The sequence below is a fragment of the Centropristis striata genome, chromosome 15 (genome assembly GCF_030273125.1).
Source record: "Centropristis striata isolate RG_2023a ecotype Rhode Island chromosome 15, C.striata_1.0, whole genome shotgun sequence".
Lineage (NCBI taxonomy): Eukaryota > Metazoa > Chordata > Actinopteri > Perciformes > Serranidae > Centropristis > Centropristis striata.
The window spans coordinates 929,440-950,387 of record NC_081531.1 but is presented as its reverse complement, the minus strand read 5'-3'; the positions used below and the strand labels follow the sequence as shown (position 1 = coordinate 950,387).

Sequence of the window (20,948 nt, the reverse complement as noted above, 5' to 3'; positions counted from 1 at the left end):
ACTATTTATTACAGTTAAATCTCACCTTATTATTTGATCCCAGGTTGAAATTATAAAGGTTGATAGAAAACTGAAAACCTTGCAAACACCGGCAACAATTATTGAGTTTTTTAATGGAAAATGAAACAAGGCTGAAACTAACAGAGAACTAAAAACATCCAGTTGGATTTAAATATCTGATTCTTTGTTGTGTTTCTCTGAATCGGCTCAAAATCTAAAATAGATGAAATAAAACAGTGAAACTTTAGTAACGTTAATGTTGATGGATCCAGTTTATTGATACTGAGATGATGATAATAACACTGAAGTTTCTCCTCGACGTCTCAACAAACAAACAAACAAACAAACAAACAAACAAACATGATGAAACATTAAATATGACGTTAGAGGAGAGAGAGAACACTCTGGATCTTTGTTCTTCTGGTTTCTGCTTAAATTAATAACTATTAATGAGATTTATCGTCGTCTGTAACTTCTGAAGCTTCATCTCAGACAGATCACAACAGGGCTTTAAATAAATAAATACATACATGAATCAATCAATCAATCAATCAATCAATCAATCAATCAATCAATCAATCAATCAATCAAAATAATAATAATAAAAACATATAAATACATACATATAATAAATGCATAAATATATACATACAGAAATAAATATAAATAAATAAAAACATACAGATATAAATAAATAAATACATAGAAATAAATAAATAAATAAAAATAAATAAATGCATAAATACACACATAAATAAAAATATATAAATATATACATAAATAAATAAATAAATGAATAAATAAAAATAAACAAATACATATAAATACATACGTATAAATAAATAAATAAATATAAATGAATGAATCAATCAATCAATCTCCAGGCAGCGTTCATGTGAACTCTTGTTCAGATGTTTTTTGTTCGTTTGGTCTTTTTCTCTGATTAAGATTCAAATACAAGAAAGTCTGTCACACCTCCTTCCTTCCTTTTCTTCTTTCCTTCCTTCCTTCCCTCCTTGCCTCCTCCCTCCTAGCTGACCGGGTCCACCACGAGGACCTTACACTCCCGCTTGGCGATCTTGTCCAGTGACAGCAGCGATTTGTCCTGATGAGGAAGGTAGAGCGGTCGACCCACCGGAGAGCCGACGGGGGGGGTGATGGCCCGCCGCTCCATGGCACTGCCCGTCCTCACACACACACACACACACACACACACACACACACACACACACACACACACACAGAGACACACACACACACACACACACAGACACACACACACACACAGACACACACACACACAGACACACACACACACACACACACACACACACACACACACACACAGACACACACACACAGACACACACAGACACACACACACACACACACACACACACACACACAGACACACACACACACACACACACAGACACACACACACAGACACACACACACACACACACACACAGACACACACACACAGACACACACAGACACACACACACACACACACACACACACAGACACACACACACACACACACACACACACACACACACACACACAGACGCAGACACACACACACACACACACACACACAGTAGAGGTTTATACAACAATTTAATTTTGTCTGTTGTGTTTTGTAATAGAAAGCAAATCATAACATTATGGTAGTTTTTAAAAAAAATATTTAACTGAACTGTGTCAGTAGAAGTAAAAAAAAAGTCAGTAAAACTCAATGAAAGTCAACCGAAGTCAGTGGAAACGGAGCGTTTTGTGAGCGACCCTCTGGAGTCGTCAGACTGAACCAAACTGACACTCAAGAATGAACGGAACATTTGTGAATAATAATAATGATAATAATGATAATAATAATAATAATAATAATAATAACAATAATAATAATAATAATAATGATAGTTTATTACCTCATGATGTGGGATCTGGACGGCTGCTGGTGGGAGAAGGACTGGGATCGACCCAGACTGGCCTGGTGCCGGTCCAGCAGGTCCCTGAAGGCCGGGCTGGACGGGCTGTTCTTACCTGGACAACATTAATATTATTATTATTATTATTATTATTATTACCTTACAGACATTATTAATAATGGGTCACATGAAACAGAACGACCCAGACACTGAAGTATATATACATTCAAAAAATTATAAATGTTTAATTAATAAAACAGAAAAAAATAAATTATTTAATTATAAATGTTTAATTAACAAAAAATAAATAAATAAATCACCAAAATAAATGTATGAAAATAAATAAATAAATAAATGAAAAACAGAAGATCAATAAATATGTAGAGAAAATTATAATAAAATATATAAATATAATTTAATTATTTAGAAATAAGTTGACAAATATGAATAATAATCCCAAAAAATGAATTATGAATTAAGTAATATAAAAGAAGGAAATATTGATAAATATGGTGACAAAATGAAAATAATCATAATCTTATAAAGAAATGATCAACTTATAAATAAAAAAGCATAAATAAATAAAAATAACAATAAAATAATAAAAAATGATAATAAATTACAAATAGATAAATAAGTTGACACAATGAAAATTAATAATAAAAAATAATTATTAATTAATATATAAGAAGAACAGATTAACAAATAAGGTGACAAAATTAAAATAATTAAATAGATAAATATGAAAGAATTTCTCTACTGACGAGCTGTTATTAACAAAAAAAACAATAATAAAAAAACAATAAATAAATAAGTCAACAAATTAAAAAAAGAAAACATAAATAAATATGTCGAGAAAACTTACAAAAATAATAACATTAATTAATGATACATAATTTGACAGAATTATAATAACAACTTAAAAAATCATTAATTAATAAAAAAGAAGAAAAGATAAATACGTAAGGTGACAAAATGAAAATAAAAACAAAAATAAATTCTATCTAAATAAATAAGTTGACAATGAAAATGAACAATGAAAGAAAAATAGATGAAAAAATGAAAATAATAATAATAAAATAAATATAAAAAAATGTTCTCTCTACTGACGAGCTGTTAATAACTCTGATATTAATAAAACTGCTGTTTTTTTTTAAAATCTTCTTTCAAATATAAAGTAAAAACACATAAACAGAAGATGTTTGTTCTCACGTGACAGCGGCCGGGCGTCCGGCGGCGGGTTGGACACCGACGCCGTGAACTGAAGCTTCAGCTTCATGTGCTGACTGAGCTGCAGAACCAGGGTCAGATATAAATATAGATATAGATATATTAATATATAGATATATAGATATATAAATATATAGATATATAAATATAGATGTATAATATATAGATATATAATATATATCTATATAATATATAGATATATAAATATAGATACAGAAATATAGAGGAATAAATATAGATATATAATATAGATATATAAATATAGATATATAGATATAGAAATATAGAGGAATAAATATAGATATATAATATAGATATATAAATATAGATATATAGATATAGAAATATAGAGGAATAAATATAGATATATAGATATATAAATATAGATATATAGATATAGATATATAAATATAGATATATAGATATATAATATATAGATATATAAATATAGATATATATAATATATAGATATATAAATATAGAGGAATAAATATAGATATATAAAATAGATATATAAAATAGATATATAGATATAGATATAGATATATAATATATAGATATATAAATATAGATATATAGATATAGATAAATAATATATAGATATATAAATATAGATAAATAATATATAGATATATAAATTTAGATATATAATATATAGATATATAAATGTAGATATATAATAAATAGATAAATAATATATAGATGTATAATATATAGATGTATAATACATAGATTAATGAGTGAGAGCACCTCGTAGAGGCCTGGTTTGAGGATCTGGAAGGCCACGCTGAAGGACAGCGTGCTGCCTCTCCGACAGTGACCGAGGTTACTGAGAGGAGAGTGACAGACGACCGCCGAGAGGGAGGAGTCATCACACTGGCCCCGCCCTGAACACACACACACACACACACACACACACACACACACAAAGACACACACACAAAGACACACACTGCTGTGAATACATCTGCCGTGTTCTTGAAACAAGTCAATGGAAATCAATAGAAGTCAGTGGAAGTGAATGGAAGTCAGTGGAAGTCAATGGAAGTCAGTGAAAGTGAATGGGAGTCAGTGGAAGCCAACAGAAGTCAATGGAAGTCGGTGGAGGTCAATATAAGTCAGTGGAAGTGAATGAAGTCAATGGAGTCAGTGGAAGTGAATGTAAAGTGTTCAGGTACCGACCCTCTGGCGTCCAGACCAGACGAACAGCCAGGAAGTCCTGCAGGTTGTTGAGCAGAACGTATTTGACCTTGAAGTGTTCCTTCACCTTCACCGTGCTGGGACAGCTCGCCGTCATGACGAACCGCGGCCGGTCCAGACGGAGGCTGGGCAGCCTGGAGACACGAGAGACACGAGACATGACACACGAGAGACGAGAGACGAGAGACGGGACAGAAACATCATTTAGCAGCTGGTGGCACCAAAACACCTGAACCCCCCCCCCCCCCCCCTCCCGTACCGGTAGTGGGTGTAGATACAGTTGGTGAAAGGCATCTTGGGAGTCGACCACTGCAGCACGGCCACCAGAGGAACCTCCAGACCCTGCACACACACACACACACACACATAACTCATGACAAACAGATATACACACACACACACATATATATATATATATATATATATATGTGTATATATATATATATACATATATATATATACATATATTTATTGAGACAAGAAGAAGTACGACGGCGTATTAGGGCCAAGTATGAAAACAATACGGACCGGGGGAAGGGGGTAACATTTTGAGAAAAAAGTACTGTGATTACACGGTTTATTAACTTTCCTGTCCCTGAGTGTTTGGAAAATTAAAAAAAAGGCTTTGACCATTTAAGACTAGTTAGACTTTGTCTACTGAGGAAGATTGTGGCTTCGGTTGAAAGCTCCAGAACAGCCACTAAATAGCTCTTGTAGAAACATTGTACAGTCAAAATCATGATTAGTTTCTGCAATTACTGCATCATTCCACAAAACAGAAGTCTGAGTTGTATGATTTCCAATCAAAAGCCAACAACTTTTACATCGTAAGAAAAAACTTATGGCTGCTGTAAAAACTGCCTCAGTGAATGTGACTCTCTCGAAACATTATCTCCCTTAGATTTCAGATTTAGGGACATTTTTTCTGGCACATCTCCAAGAAAAAAGTAGCCGATTTATGAGATTAAAGTGGCAGGACAGCCTGACTAGAATATATAACATATATCTTAACGAGTCACAGTAGAAAACAAACTGTGTCAGAGATGGTGATGAGCATAAAACCATAAACAATCAGCGAGGAGAGAAATGTGAGTGTTGTGAACCTCGTTGGAGTCGTCTTGCGGCATGTCGTTGAGGTGCAGCTGGAACAGGAAGTCGTGCTCCTCCAGAGCGCTGAGCATGCTGGGAAGTTTGCAGGCGAGACTGTCGACTCTGCAGAAAGACGCCATGCCGACCTCGCCGGACTGATGGCTGCAGAGCGCCAAAAGTTACCACCACTTCATGATAACACCTCGTTTAATATCAACTAGGGGTGTAATGATTTATCTCCAACTACATCCATCTGTGCTCGGCAAGTTGGCCTTCCGGATGACATATATTGATCTAACATCGTTTTAAAAGGTAATCAATCGATTGTATTGATACGAGGATATAACACATTGGGGTTAAGCACGTCAGACTTGCGGTCCAGTGTGCAGAAACACTTTGGCTTTTGTAAAGACGGAGATGTTCTAAATAAGTCGCTGCTGTAGCAGGTAAACCTTCTGTTGATTCAGCCTGAAGAGAGGTTGGTTGCACTTTGTATTTTAAATTAATATTGTAATATTTTTATGTTAAAAAACAAAAAACCTACTGTTGAAATGTTGGTTGCACTTACTGTATTTTTATAGAAAATGCATTGAATATTGAAAATGAGAGCAGAAAAGGTTAACTTTCTGTTAATTGAACCTAATGTATTGGTTTCATTTTATTCAAATAAAATGTGAATGCATTTGCCATTAATTGTGTTTTACTTGTTTGTTTATATCCATAATTAATTTATACCTGATTTCCTTACAAGAAACAACAGGAATCTAGGAAACTTCACCTGCTCTGTCCAGTATCCAGCTATTTATTTCAGTCAGACTGGTTGAATTTTTGGCTAAAAAGTTACTGAATCGATTTCAAATCACTGAATCGTTTTCATGTCGTTCTAAGTGAACCAATATCGTCCTCGAATCGTAGTGGCAACAACGAATCGTTACACCCCTAATATCAACTAATTTAAAGTAAACAGCAACAGTAACAAGAATAAACGTGACGTAAATAAAACTTGTGTGTTGGTACCAGACGTTGTCGACCAGCAGCACGGAGCCGTCGGGCATCATGGGGAGGTACGAGGCGTTCAGGTTCGGGAGAATCCGAACGTCCCGAACACTCACCTCCTCCTGAGAAGACTCGTTCAGCACTGAGAGCACAAGAGGGACACTTTAGTTTAAAAAGACACGTTTCCAGGGTCTGAGGGTGAGCTCAACAGGAACTCCTATTGATGAAGAACGACCTCTGACCTTTGAGGACGGCGAGGTGTTTCCCAGAAACGGTCATCTGCTTACAGCGCAGGGTCGGTGGAGGCAGCACGGTCAGAGTGGTGCTCACTGGAGGAGACACATTCAAGGACATCAGATCCTTAAACATCCATCCTGTAGCCCATTACATATTAACTAATTACTACTATCTTATACATAAGAGACAGAGGAAACAACATCAGTTTCCTCTATTCATCCTCTAGTCCATTACATATTTACTAATAAAACATGACTCAAGTATCGGGATAAAATCGTACACGTGTGTGTGTGTGTGTGTGTGTGTGTGTGTGTGTGTGGTACCCTGGGCCTTGAAGGTGTTCAGGTCGTGTCTGAAGGTTTGTGTCGGCTCTCGTTGCTGCAGGACACTCAGGTAGCCGAGCTCCTGGACCTCCGCCTTCTCCGCCTCCTTCTTCCACACGGTGACCATCACCTGAACACACAACACCACATTTAGAGTCCATAAAGAGTCCATAAAGAGTCTATAAAGAGTCCATAAAGAGTCCTTAAAGAGTCCATAAAGAGTCTATAAAGAGTCTATAAAGAGTCTATAAAGAGTCCATAAAGAGTCAATAAAGAGTCTATAAAGAGTCCATAAAGAGTCTATAAAGAGTCCATAAAGAGTCCATAAAGAGTCCATAAAGAGTCTATAAAGAGTCCATAAAGAGTCCATAAAGAGTCTATAAAGAGTCCATAAAGAGTCCTTAAAGAGTCTATAAAGAGTCCATAAAGAGTCTATAAAGAGTCTATAAAGAGTCCATAAAGAGTCAATAAAGAGTCTATAAAGAGTCTATAAAGAGTCCATAAAGAGTCTATAAAGAGTCCATAAAGAGTCCATAAAGAGTCCATAAAGAGTCTATAAAGAGTCCATAAAGAGTCCATAAAGAGTCTATAAAGAGTCTATAAAGAGTCTATAAAGAGTCCATAAAGAGTCAATAAAGAGTCTATAAAGAGTCTATAAAGAGTCCATAAAGAGTCTATAAAGAGTCCATAAAGAGTCCATAAAGAGTCCTTAAAGAGTCTATAAAGAGTCCATAAAGAGTCTATAAAGAGTCCATAAAGAGTCTATAAAGAGTCTATAAAGAGTCTATAAAGAGTCTATAAAGAGTCCATAAAGAGTCAATAAAGAGTCTATAAAGAGTCTATAAAGAGTCCATAAAGAGTCCATAAAGAGTCCATAAAGAGTCTATAAAGAGTCTATAAAGAGTCCATAAAGAGTCTATAAAGAGTCTATAAAGAGTCCATAAAGAGTCTATAAAGAGTCCATAAAGAGTCCATAGAGAGTCTATAAAGAGTCCATAAAGAGTCCATAAAGAGTCTATAAAGAGTCCATAAAGAGTCTATAAAGAGTCTATAAAGAGTCTATAAAGAGTCCATAAAGAGTCTATAAAGAGTCCATAAAGAGTCCATAAAGAGTCTATAAAGAGTCTATAAAGAGTCCATAAAGAGTCTATAAAGAGTCTATAAAGAGTCCATAAAGAGTCTATAAAGAGTCTATAAAGAGTCCATAAAGAGTCCATAAAGAGTCTATAAAGAGTCTATAAAGAGTCCATAAAGAGTCTATAAAGAGTCCATAAAGAGTCCATAAAAAGTCCATAAAGAGTCCATAAAGAGTCCATAAAGAGTCCATAGAGAGTCCATAGAGAGTCCATAAAGAGTCTATAAAGAGTCCATAAAGAGTCCATAAAGAGTCTATAAAGAGTCCATAAAGAGTCCATAAAGAGTCCATAAAGAGTCTATAAAGAGTCCATAAAGAGTCTACAAAGAGTCCATAAAGAGTCTATAAAGAGTCTATAAAGAGTCCATAAAGAGTCCATAAAGAGTCTATAAAGAGTCCATAAAGAGTCTATAAAGAGTCTATAAAGAGTCTATAAAGAGTCCATAAAGAGTCTATAAAGAGTCCATAAAGAGTCCATAAAGAGTCCATAAAAAGTCCATAAAGAGTCCATAAAGAGTCCATAAAGAGTCCATAGAGAGTCCATAAAGAGTCTATAAAGAGTCCATAAAGAGTCCATAAAGAGTCTATAAAGAGTCCATAAAGAGTCCATAAAGAGTCTATAAAGAGTCCATAAAGAGTCTATAAAGAGTCCATAAAGAGTCCATAAAGAGTCCATAAAGAGTCCATAAAGAGTCTATAAAGAGTCCATAAAGAGTCTACAAAGAGTCCATAAAGAGTCCATAAAGAGTCCATAAAGAGTCCATAAAGAGTCTATAAAGAGTCCATAAAGAGTCCATAAAGAGTCCATAAAGAGTCTATAAAGAGTCCATAAAGAGTCCATAAAGAGTCTATAAAGAGTCCATAAAGAGTCCATAAAGAGTCCATAAAGAGTCTATAAAGAGTCTATAAAGAGTCCATAAAGAGTCCGAACGGAGACGGCGGGTGTTTCTGTCCTCACCTTGACTTTCAGGGTGCTGACGGGGAGTTTGTCCAGAGAGACGGTGAGAGGGAAGATCACTTCATCCGTCAGAACCACCGGCTCGTCCAGAGGAGACTGACCAGACAGAAACACAGACCTCTTTACTGACATGCCCACTTTATGTTGAGACCTCCAACTAGAGACCTGGAGCATCCAGACTAGAGACGTGGATCATTCAGACTAGAGACCTGGAGCATCCAGAGACTAGAGACCTGGAGTATCCAGACTAGAGACCTGGAGCATTCAGAGACTAGAGACCTGGAGCATCCAGACTAGAGACCTGGAGCATCCAGACTAGAGACATGGAGCATTCAGACTAGAGACATGGAGCATTCAGACTAGAGACCTGGAGCATCCAGACTAGAGACCTGGAGCATCCAGACTAGAGACCTGGAGCATCCAGACTAGAGACATGGAGCATTCAGACTAGAGACCTGGAGCATCCAGACTAGAGACCTGGAGCATCCAGACTAGAGACCTGGAGCATTCAGAGACTAGAGACCTGGAGCATCCAGACTAGAGACCTGGAGCATCCAGACTAGAGACCTGGAGCATTCAGAGACTAGAGACCTGGAGCATTCAGAGACTAGAGACCTGGAGCATCCAGACTAGAGACCTGGAGCATTCAGACTAGAGACCTGGAGCATTCAGAGACTAGAGACCTTATTTTTTTTTTTTTTTATTTAACCTTTATTTAACCAGATAAAAAACCCGTTGAGATCGAGACCTCTTTTACAAGGGTGACCTGGCCAAGAAGGCAGCAGCACACGTCAAAAGTTACAAGACAGACGAACAATAAACAGGCAGCGAAAAGTCCAACATATTAAAAAGTACTAAAGTGCGAATGAATAGGCGGTATAAATAGGTAGTATAAATAAGCAGTATAAAGTGCAGCAGTGATAAATACAGTAGCAAATTAGGAACATGAGCACTGTGCAAAAGATTTACATTGACGTTTTTTGAGAGTTGTGCGAAATGCTCCCAAAGGAATAAGTTCTGATAGTTTCAGCTCAGATTGAAGGGTATTCCAAGCAGAGGGGGCAGAGAAACTAAAAGCTTTTTTACCTTTTTCGGTCCGGACACGAGGGACAGAAAGGTGCACAATATCATTAGATCTGAGGTCATAACGGCTACCAGATCTCTTAAGGAAAGTGCATAGATATATGGGAAGCAGGCCAAGAAGAGCCTTATAGATCATGGTCATCCAGTGCGTATGACGTCTTACAGTAAGGGAGGGCATGCCAGCTTTAGCGTAGAGTTCACAATGGTGGGTGAGGCGGCTACAGCCAGTGATGAATCTCAGGGCACAGTGGTACACAGGAGTTAAAGATTGTAGGCAGGTGGCTGAAGCTGACATGTATACAACATCGCCATAGTCAAGTACAGACAAGAAGGTGGCTGAGACCAGAAGCTTCCGAGCCCTGAGGGAAAAACATGATTTGTTTCTGTAAAAGAAACCTAGCTTCACCCTTAATTTTGAAATCAATTTTTTCACGTGCAGTTTGAAGGACAGTTCTTCATCAATGGTGAAACCCAGATACTTATAATTGGTGACCAGCTCAAGAGTTTCACCCCGGACAGTTTTGATTGACGGAATATTTTCCAACGGAGTAGATGAATTTGCAAAGATCATTAGTTTTGATTTATCAGCATTTAAAACCAGTTTCAATTTTTCCAGACGAGTCTGCACTGTATTAAAGGCAGATTGCAGAAATTCAAAAGCCTGAGCAATGGCATGTGAACAACAGTAAATAACAGTATCATCCGCATAGAGATGATATGAGGCATTTGATATGTTGGCACACAGATTATTTATGTAAATTGTAAAAAGGATGGGTCCTAAGACTGAGCCTTGCGGTACACCTTTTGTGACCTTAAGAAAGGAGGAACTAACTCCGGCCATCTGAACACATTGTGTTCTGTTTCCCAGATAATCAGCAAACCAAGAAGCAGCCTGCTTGGAGATACCATTTTTCAATAAAATTTGCAATAGGAGATCATGGTCCACAGTATCAAATGCCTTAGACAGGTCAATGAACAAAGCCACACAAAACTTTTTCGAATCCAAAGCCTCAAACACATCATTTAAAACTTTCAGAGCAGTAGTAACAGTGCTATGCTGCTTTCTAAAACCAGACTGAAGAGGATTTAGTATATTCTTCAGTTCCAAGAAATCCTTCAATTGATCACAGACCAATTTTTCAAAAATTTTGGCCAGAATACATAATTTAGAGATAGGCCTATAATTATTTACAATTGAGGGTTCACCTCCTTTTAGAAGTGGGAGGACAAATGCAGACTTCCAAACTTTCGGAAGTTTGTTTGTGCTGAGGCTTAGATTAAAAATACTGGCAAGAGGCTCAGCAATTAAGTCGGCAGCCAGTTTAAGAAAAAATGGATCCAAGCTATCTGGACCAGCTGTTTTTTTGGAATCCAAGTTTTTTAGTGCACTACGGACCTCAGAAGTAGACACAGGTTCAAAATGGAAAGAGCAATCAACAGGGAGACGACTCGCTATAGAGGGTTCATCAGATAAAACGGTGCTTTTAAAATTACTGTTAGAAAGATCAAACAAGTGCCCGGCAGTGATAAAATGTTCATTAAAATAATTTAACATTTCACATTTGTTGGTGAGGTTTACTGCATCTTTAACCAGAAAGTTAGGCAATTCAGTGGAGGGCATTGCACCAGAAACAGATTTTACAGTGTTCCAGAATTTTCTTGGGTCATTTAAATTTTTGGTTGTTTCGGATAAGTAAAATTCTGATTTAGCCTTCTTAATTAGTGCAGTACATTTATTGCGGAGCTGGCGAAAAGTGATCCGATCAGCCTCGACTTTTGTTTTGCGTGCTCTGACCCAGGCAAGATCTCTATCTCTGAGAAGGTCTCCAATTTCGGAGGAGAACCAACGATTGTTTCGTCCCTTTATTCTAAACTTACGTAAGGGAGCATGTTTATTAATTTGATTCAGAAATTCGGAGTGAAAGAAATTCCAGGCCAGCTCGACATCATCAAAGAGAGAGATCCGCTCCCATTCAAACTTTGACAAATCATGCAGAAAAGCCTGCTCATGAAAAAGCTTGAAATCTCTTTTAACTAGAATACGTGGTTTGGTTTTAGGGAGTTTAGCATTCCTGACCACTGCAATGGCACAGTGGTCACTCAGATCGTTTCCAAACACACCAACATTATTATACTTGTGGGGGGCATTTGTTATTATGAGATCAAGAAGCGATGATCTTAATGGGTATTTGATATTAGGCCGTGTTGGGCTATCTATTAATTGATTCAGGTTTAACGAGTCACAGATGGATTTCAAACCATCTGAGGCTGAAGACAACCAATCAAGATTTAAATCCCCCACTAACACAAGCTCGCCAGAATTTAACCCTGAGACATAGTTATTTAAGGAAATTAGGGCTTCACTGCACGCTGAAGGAGGCCTATAACAGCCCATGATTGTGATGGACCGTCCCTGTTGGAAATCAAGTTTTAATGCCAAAAATTCAAACTGTTTACTAATGGATATAGACGAGAGGAGAGTGGCATGAAACTTGTTTTTTATATATATGGCTACACCTCCACCTTTCTTGGGACGATCACAACGAAAAACATCATAGCCATTTATACAGATGTCCTTATCTGAGACTGATTTATTTAGCCAAGTCTCAGATAGAACCAGAATATCAGTATCAGTTGTCTGTACCCAAATCTTAATTGTATCTATTTTAGGGAGCAGGCTCCGGACATTCAGGTGTAAGATGCCCAGGCCTGATCTCGCTCTGAATTCATCAGGAGTAGTAATATTTTCCAGAGAGGGGCCTGGGTTAGGCTGAACATTGCCTGATAGCAAAAGGAGGAGAATAATAAAACATTTTCGTTTTATATTAGAAGTTGACTCCTTATTATCAGTATTGTGAATTTTCAGATCAATTAGTGAGGTTTCCGTGTGTATAAAACTGTTTTGTAAGACAGATAAACACATCAAAGAGAGAAGAGATACGCGAATTTCTCCTGGCAAGCAACAGGACAGCAATGGATGTTTGGCCAGTCTGTCAACAGCCAATGACCAGGTACAGGTCACTGACCTGGAAGGACCCAAGCGTGTAGAGGGGGCGTGTCCGCGGACCCCACTACCACAGTTCGAGAAGACCGTCCCACGAGGAAAAAATGAAAAGACAAGAAACAGCGCAAAAATGAACTTCATTGTTACCAACTGTAGACACAGTGCCAAGGAAGGCGAACAAAACGGGAGACGAGTGGATGGAATCGTTTCGGCCCACCTCTCGGCAACCGGTGGCTGACAAGGTACCGCTGCTGGTGGCTAATAGGCTATGCAGCTAGTAGCTAGCAGCTAGCGGGCTCCATCAGCCAATGGCTAGCTAGGCAGCGGCTAGCGGCCAGCGGGCTTCGACTAGCCGGCAGGTCGGTCGGCTCCGGCGGCTAGCAGGCTCCGGCGGCAGGTCGGTCGGCTCCGGCGGCAGGTCGGTCGGCACCAGCGGCTCCGGCGGCAGGTCGGTCGGCTCCGGCGGCAGGTCGGTCGGCTCCGGCGGCTCCAGCGGCAGGTCAATCGGCTCCGGCGGCTAGCAGGCTCCAGCGGCAGGTCGATCGGCTCCGGCGGCTAGCAGGCTCCAGCGGCAGGTCGGTCGGCTCCAGCGGCTAGCAGGCTCCGGCGGCAGGTCGGTCGGCTCCAGCGGCTCCAGCGGCAGGTCGATCGGCTCCGGCGGCTAGCAGGCTCCAGCGGCAGGTCGGTCGGCTCCAGCGTCAACAGGTAGACCAGGGATCACAACAGTCGGGAGACACCCGCGGCCAGCAGTAGCGGTCGCTCCCGGCGAACCACAGCCTGGACAAGTCCGGAGAAATGATCCCCAGGAACGGGACGGATTTCCAGCTAGGTGTTACACAGGGATCCTTGAAACGGACTTAGTAGTGCTGGGGGATATAGCAGCCAGCAGTGACAGGTGGGCTACATATGGTAACACCTCAGTTGAACCTCTTTTACACGCAGTGTGGTATGATTTGTAACAAACTTTTAAAAGATTTTAAAAGGTCGATAGAAACGCAGTGATAAATTGTTGAGATCGTCTAAAAAGCCCAATTAAAAGCCATTTAAAACGATCATAACAGAGAGTAAGACAAACACTGACAAACATTGACGTGTGCATGCGGCCATCCTGGAGCATCCAGACTAGAGACCTGGAGCATTCAGAGACTAGAGACCTGGAGCATCCAGACTAGAGACCTGGAGCATTCAGACTAGAGACCTGCAACATTCAGACTAGAGACCTGGAGCATCCAGACTAGAGACCTGGAGCATTCAGAGACTAGAGACCTGGAGCATCCAGACTAGAGACCTGGAGCATTCAGACTAGAGACCTGCAACATTCAGACTAGAGACCTGGAGCATCCAGACTAGAGACCTGGAGCATTCAGAGACTAGAGACCTGGAGCATCCAGACTAGAGACCTGGAGCATTCAGACTAGAGACCTGGAGCATCCAGACTAGAGACATGGAGCATTCAGACTAGAGACCTGGAGCATCCAGACTAGAGACCTGGAGCATTCAGAGACTAGAGACCTGGAGCATTCAGAGACTAGAGACCTGGAGCATCCAGACTAGAGACCTGGAGCATTCAGAGACTAGAGACCTGGAGCATCCAGACTAGAGACCTGGAGCATCCAGACTAGAGACATGGAGCATTCAGACTAGAGACCTGGAGCATCCAGACTAGAGACCTGGAGCATCCAGACTAGAGACCTGGAGCATTCAGACTAGAGACCTGGAGCATCCAGACTAGAGACATGGAGCATTCAGACTAGAGACCTGGAGCATCCAGACTAGAGACCTGGAGCATTCAGAGACTAGAGACCTGGAGCATTCAGAGACTAGAGACCTGGAGCATCCAGACTAGAGACCTGGAGCATTCAGACTAGAGACCTGGAGCATCCAGACTAGAGACCTGGAGCATTCAGAGACTAGAGACCTGGAGCATCCAGACTAGAGACCTGGAGCATCCAGACTAGAGACCTGGAGCATCCAGACTAGAGGGGGTACCTGAACCGGCGCCCTGCGGAACTCCCTGGCTGCCGTCCCTGATGAGTTGTGTATGAGCAGCGGTTTACAGTCCCTGAAGCTGCGGCAGCGGGAGTCGACCCTGCTGCCGAGCGCGGCGATGGCTGCCTCCGCGGCGGCGATGTAGTCCTCCTCGCCGTCCTCGTTGGCCTCGTCGCCGCTGCTCTGGTAGTCGTGGTGATGCTGGTGGTGGTTGCCGCGGTGCCGGCTGCTCTCGCCTGGACTCACGCTGGCCACGGCGCACAGCGAGCCGGCCAGCTCCCTCCACGCCCGGCTGCTGGCCGACTCCGTCCCGAAACCAGCTGCAGCGCCATCGACGCCCCCTGCTGGATTATCAACGTTATAGTCATTATTATCAAAGAACCTACATTAACTGGTTATTAAACACTCTCTAAGACAATATATATATATATATATATTGTTACTCTTCAAATATTATAAAAATTAATCTGTGGAGATTATTATCCGACTACATGATGTTTAATTTGAGACGATAAACTTCTTTAAGTGAAGCCAAAGTTACCAGGTAGCAGCTTTATCACTGACTGATGTTGTTTTCCCTTGAATTTACTTATTTTTTTATTTTTATTATTTTTTTATTTATTTATCAAAAATATTATTTTGTATTTTTTATTATTATTATTTTAGATTTTATTTAGTTATCTATACTACTATTATTTTGTATGTATTCATTATTATTGTTTCTATTATTTTACATATCCCTTTTATCTTTGTTATTGTTATTACTATTATTATTATTGTTATTATTATCTTGCCTTGTATTTGTCTTTAATTTACTTATTTATTTATATTTGTTATTTTAATTTATTTATGAATATATTTTATTTAATTTTGTATTTATTATTTCATTTAGTTATATTTATTGAGTTTATTATTATTATTTTGTAGGTATATATTATTATTATTATTGTTATTTATTATCTTGTCTTGTATTTACTTATTTATTTATTTTTGTTATTTTAATTTATTTATTGGTATATTTTATTTTGTATTTATTATTATCATTACTATTGTTTTAATTATTATTTCATTTATTATATTTATTGCTTTTATTATAGTTATTTTGTAGGTATATATTATTATTATTATTATTATTTTACATATCCCTTTTATCTTTGTTATTGTTATGACTGTTATTATTATTATTGTTATTTATTATCTTGTCTTGTATTTGTCTTTAATTTACTTATGTATTTTTATTATTTTAATTTATTTATTGATATATTTTATTTTTATTTTGTATTTATTATTATTATTCTCACTATTGTTTTAATTATGACTTTATTTAGTTATATTTATTGATTTTATTATTATTATTATTTTGTAAGTATTTATTATTATTATAATTATAAATATCATAATTGCTGGCCGACTTCATCCCGGAAAACCAGCTGCAGCGCCATCGACGCCCCCTGCTGGATTATTAACGTGATAGTCATTATTATGAAATCATCTACAAGAAACTGGTTATTAAACACTCTCTAAGACAAAAACCAACAAGTCCATCAGAGAGTTCTGACTATATCTTTATCGCTTAGTAATAGTAGTAGTAGTAGCAGCAGTAGTAGTATTAAATAGTAGTATTGTATTATTATTAGTAGTAGTAGCAAATAATAATTATTAGTAGTAGTAATAGTAGTAGTAGTGGTATAAAATTAGTAGTTGCTTTGTTATTTATTTTGTATGTTAATAAAATATTGAACTAGTCTGTAGTTTCTTTAGTTTTCAATAGTTTTTAATAAAAGCTCTCATTGATTCTATGCAGGAATATTATAATAAAAGCTCTCATTGATTCTATGCAGGAATATTATAATAAAAGCTCTCATTGATTCTATGCAGGAATATTATAATAAAGCTCTCATTGATTCTATGCAGGAATATTATAATAAAAGCTCTCATTGATTCTATGCAGGAATATTATAATAAAGCTCTCATTGATTCTATGCAGGAATATTATAATAAAAGCTCTCATTGATTCTATGCAGGGATATTATAATAAAAGCTCTCATTGATTCTATGCAGGAATATTATAATAAAAGCTCTCATTGATTCTATGCAGGAATATTATAATAAAAGCTCTCATTGATTCTATGCAGGGATATTATAATAAAAGCTCTCATTGATTCTATGCAGGAATATTATAATAAAAGCTCTCATTGATTCTATGCAGGAATATTATAATAAAAGCTCTCATTGATTCTATGCAGGAATATTATAATAAAGCTCTCATTGATTCTATGCAGGAATATTATAATAAAAGCTCTCATTGATTCTATGCAGGGATATTATAATAAAAGCTCTCATTGATTCTATGCAGGAATATTATAATAAAAGCTCTCATTGATTCTATGCAGGGATATTATAATAAAAGCTCTCATTGATTCTATGCAGGAATATTATAATAAAAGCTCTCATTGATTCTATGCAGGAATATTATAATAAAAGCTCTCATTGATTCTATGCAGGAATATTATAATAAAGCTCTCATTGATTCTATGCAGGAATATTATAATAAAAGCTCTCATTGATTCTATGCAGGAATATTATAGAGACACTAAAATGATCTGCTGCTCCCTTTGCTCCACAGCTGCTCCTCCTCCTCCTCTCCTCCCCCCATCTCCTTTCTCCTCCTCTCCTTGTTCCTCTCCTCTCCTCCTCCTCTCCTCCTCCTCCCATCTCCTTTCTCCTCCTTCCTTGTTTCCTCTCCTCTCCTCCTCCTCTCCCCCCTCCTCTCCTCCTCCTCCTCCTACCTCCTCCTCGCCTCTCCTCCTCCTCCTCCCATCTCCTTTCTCCTCCTCTCCTTGTTTCCTCTCCCCCCTCCTCTCCTCCTCCTCCTCCTACCTCCTCCTCCTCTCCTCTCCTCCTCCCATCTCCTTTCTCCTCCTGTCCTTGTTTCCTCTCCTCCTCCCATCTCCTACCTCCTCCTCTCCTCCTCCTCCTCCTCCCCCTCCTCTCCCCCCCCCCTCTCCTCTCCTCCTCCTCCCCCTACCTCCTCCCCCCCTCCTCCTCCTCCCCCCTCTCCTCTCCTCCTCCTCCCCCTACCTCCTCCTCCCCTCCTCCTCTCCTCCCCTCTCCTCTCCTCCCCCCCCTCTCCTCCTCCTCCTCCCCCCCTCCTCTCCTCCTCCTCCTCTCCCCCTCCTCCCCCTACCTCCTCCTCTCCCCCTCCTCTCCTCCTCTCCCCCTCCTCTCCTCCCCCCCCTCTCCTCCTCCTCCTCTCCTCCTCCCCCCCCCTCTCCTCCTCCTCCTCCCCCCCTCCTCTCCTCCTCCTCCTCTCCCCCTCCTCCTCCTACCTCCTCCTCCCCCCCCCCTCTCCTCCTCCTCCTCCCCTCTCCTCCTCCTACCTCCTCCTCCCCCCCCCCCCTCTCCTCCTCCTCCTCCCCTCTCCTCCTCCTACCTCCTCCTCCCCCCCCCCCTCTCCTCCTCCTCTCCCCCCCCCCTCTCCTCCTCCTCCTCTCCCCCTCCTCTCCTCTCCTCCCCTCTCCCCCTCCTCCCCCTACCTCCTCCTCCCCTCTCCCCCCCCTCCTCCCCCCCCTCCTCACCGTGCTCCGGCGGAGTGGCTGCCGCCTCCCGGCAGCGCAGCACCAGGAGGAAGCGGACTGTCTCCCCCAGGTAGAGGTGGCTGCGGCGGGGCAGGCTGCGGTAGCGGGCCGGGTCCGACAGGTCGCTGATCGGCACCGCCGGGAAATACATGAAGTACTCACACTGCGACTCCATCATCTGCACCATGGCGACCACAGGAGGAGCAGCAGGAGCAGGAGGAGGAGGCTGCAGGAGCACCGGAGCACAATGACTACACACGCTTCCTGTTGGCGCTTTCACAATAAGAGCACGGACACCGTCTGGAGCACACAGAGGGGAAACATTAGAGCAGAGCGCCCCGTGGTGGAGACAGGCAGTATGGATCTTTATTAATAATAAAACAAGAGGCAGATATCACGGCAGAATAACTGGAAACATACAAAAAAAATACATGCAAACAAAACAGCATAAACGTTTGAAAAAAAAAAAAAATAAAATAAAAAAATGATTAATAAAACAATTCAATGAGGTCATTTTAGGCTTAATGATAACTGGATAATGGAATAAAAAAATATATAATAAATAAATAAATAAATAAAAATAAATTAAATGTTTCTTTTTTAAACTTTTGTTAAACTTTAGGAATGACTGGAGTTGTTTATTAATTTTCAAAATAAAAGGTGGCCTTAGAAAACGTGGTGGTGGTAGAAGTAGTTGTAGTAGTAGAAGTGTCACAGATAGATTTATATATATATATATATATATATATATATATATATATTATAATTGTATATATTATTATTATTATTATTATTATTATTATTATTATTATTATTATTATTATTATTAATATTATTATTATTATCATCATCATCATCATTTTATAATTATTTTACATAATTTTACTTTAAATGTACATATATACTATATATATATATATATATATATATATATATATATATATATAGTTTTATTTATTCATGATCTTATTGTTAATTGTTTGTTTTTTTGACTGTATATATTTACAATTTTTTTTATTAATTGTTTGTTTACCTTTTACACTTTTTTTCCTTGTAAAATGTTTTAAAACTTTGTTTTTGAAGAGGACTATAAAAAAACGTGTTTTATTATTATTATTATGAATATTATTCGTAGTAGTAGTAGTGAAGTATTCTTTTTATTATTATTATGATTATATAATAATCATAATAATAATAATAATAATAATAATAATAATAATAATAATAATAATAATAATAATTATTATTATTATTAGTAGTAGTAGTAGTAGTAGTAGGAGTGAAGTAGGCCTGTTATTTTTTATTATTACGATTATATTATTATTATTAGTAGTAGTAGTAGCAGTAGAAGTAGTAGTAGAGTATTACTATTATTATTATTATTATTATTATTATTTTGTTAGTGTTAGTATTATTATTAATAGTAGTAGTATTTGTCCTAATAGAAGTACTACTTTAATTATTATTATTTTGTTCGTCGTAGTAATATTATTATTAATAGTAGTAGTATTAGTAGTAGTGGAATTATTACTTTTATAATAATAATTATTATTATTTTGTTAGTAGTAGTATTAATAGTAATAGTAATAGTAGTACTAGTAGTAGTAGTATTAGTATTAGTAGTATAATTATTATATGAGGATCTGAAGCTTCAGCATGAAGCTCAGAAGAATAAAATAAACTCCAGAGGCAGGAAGACTCAAAGACTCAAAGACTCAAAATAAAAGCCGGAGGAGCGGTTGGCCTGGCCCCGCCCACTCCCGGTACGTCATCAGTCCTCTGTCAGTCCGCAGATCAGATCAGACAGAGTCGTTACTTCAACACAACAAGATACTGGAGAGAGAGAGAGAGAGAGAGAGAGAGAGAGAGAGAGAGAGAGAGAGAGAGAGAATATAGAGAGAAAGTGAGACAAAAGAAAGAGGGAAAGAGAGAAAAGAAAAGAAAGAGAAAACAGGGAGAAATAAAAATGAAAGGAGAGAGAGAGAAAGTGAGAGAAAAAAGAGAGAGAGGAGAGAGAAAAGAAAGAGGGGGGAGATAGTAAAGAAAGAGGAGAGAGAGAGCCTTTTTATATTTGAATTTGAAAAAGAAAGAGAGATTAAGATTCTATAAGCTTGAGTCATTGAGTTCTGTCCAACTATCCATAAATATTAAACATGTTATAATTCTAACTTGTGCATCATTTTTAATGTTTGAAC

General features: G+C 38.4%; 1 protein-coding gene across 1 annotated transcript; it reads right to left on the bottom strand.

Moving 5' to 3' along the window:
- Positions 1–243: 243 nt before the first annotated feature.
- LOC131987104 (trafficking protein particle complex subunit 14-like) lies at positions 244–19,073 on the bottom strand. Its single transcript, XM_059352262.1, has 13 exons — positions 18,754–19,073; positions 15,176–15,516; positions 9,100–9,195; positions 7,007–7,136; positions 6,689–6,775; positions 6,468–6,588; positions 5,465–5,612; positions 4,621–4,703; positions 4,344–4,495; positions 3,912–4,048; positions 3,144–3,222; positions 1,932–2,046; positions 244–1,187 (listed from the first exon to the last, which is right to left on the bottom strand). Exons 1-13 carry the CDS (start codon positions 18,938–18,940, stop codon positions 1,031–1,033), a joined length of 1,833 nt encoding a protein of 610 aa, XP_059208245.1. The 5' UTR covers positions 18,941–19,073; the 3' UTR covers positions 244–1,030.
- Positions 19,074–20,948: the final 1,875 nt, after the last annotated feature.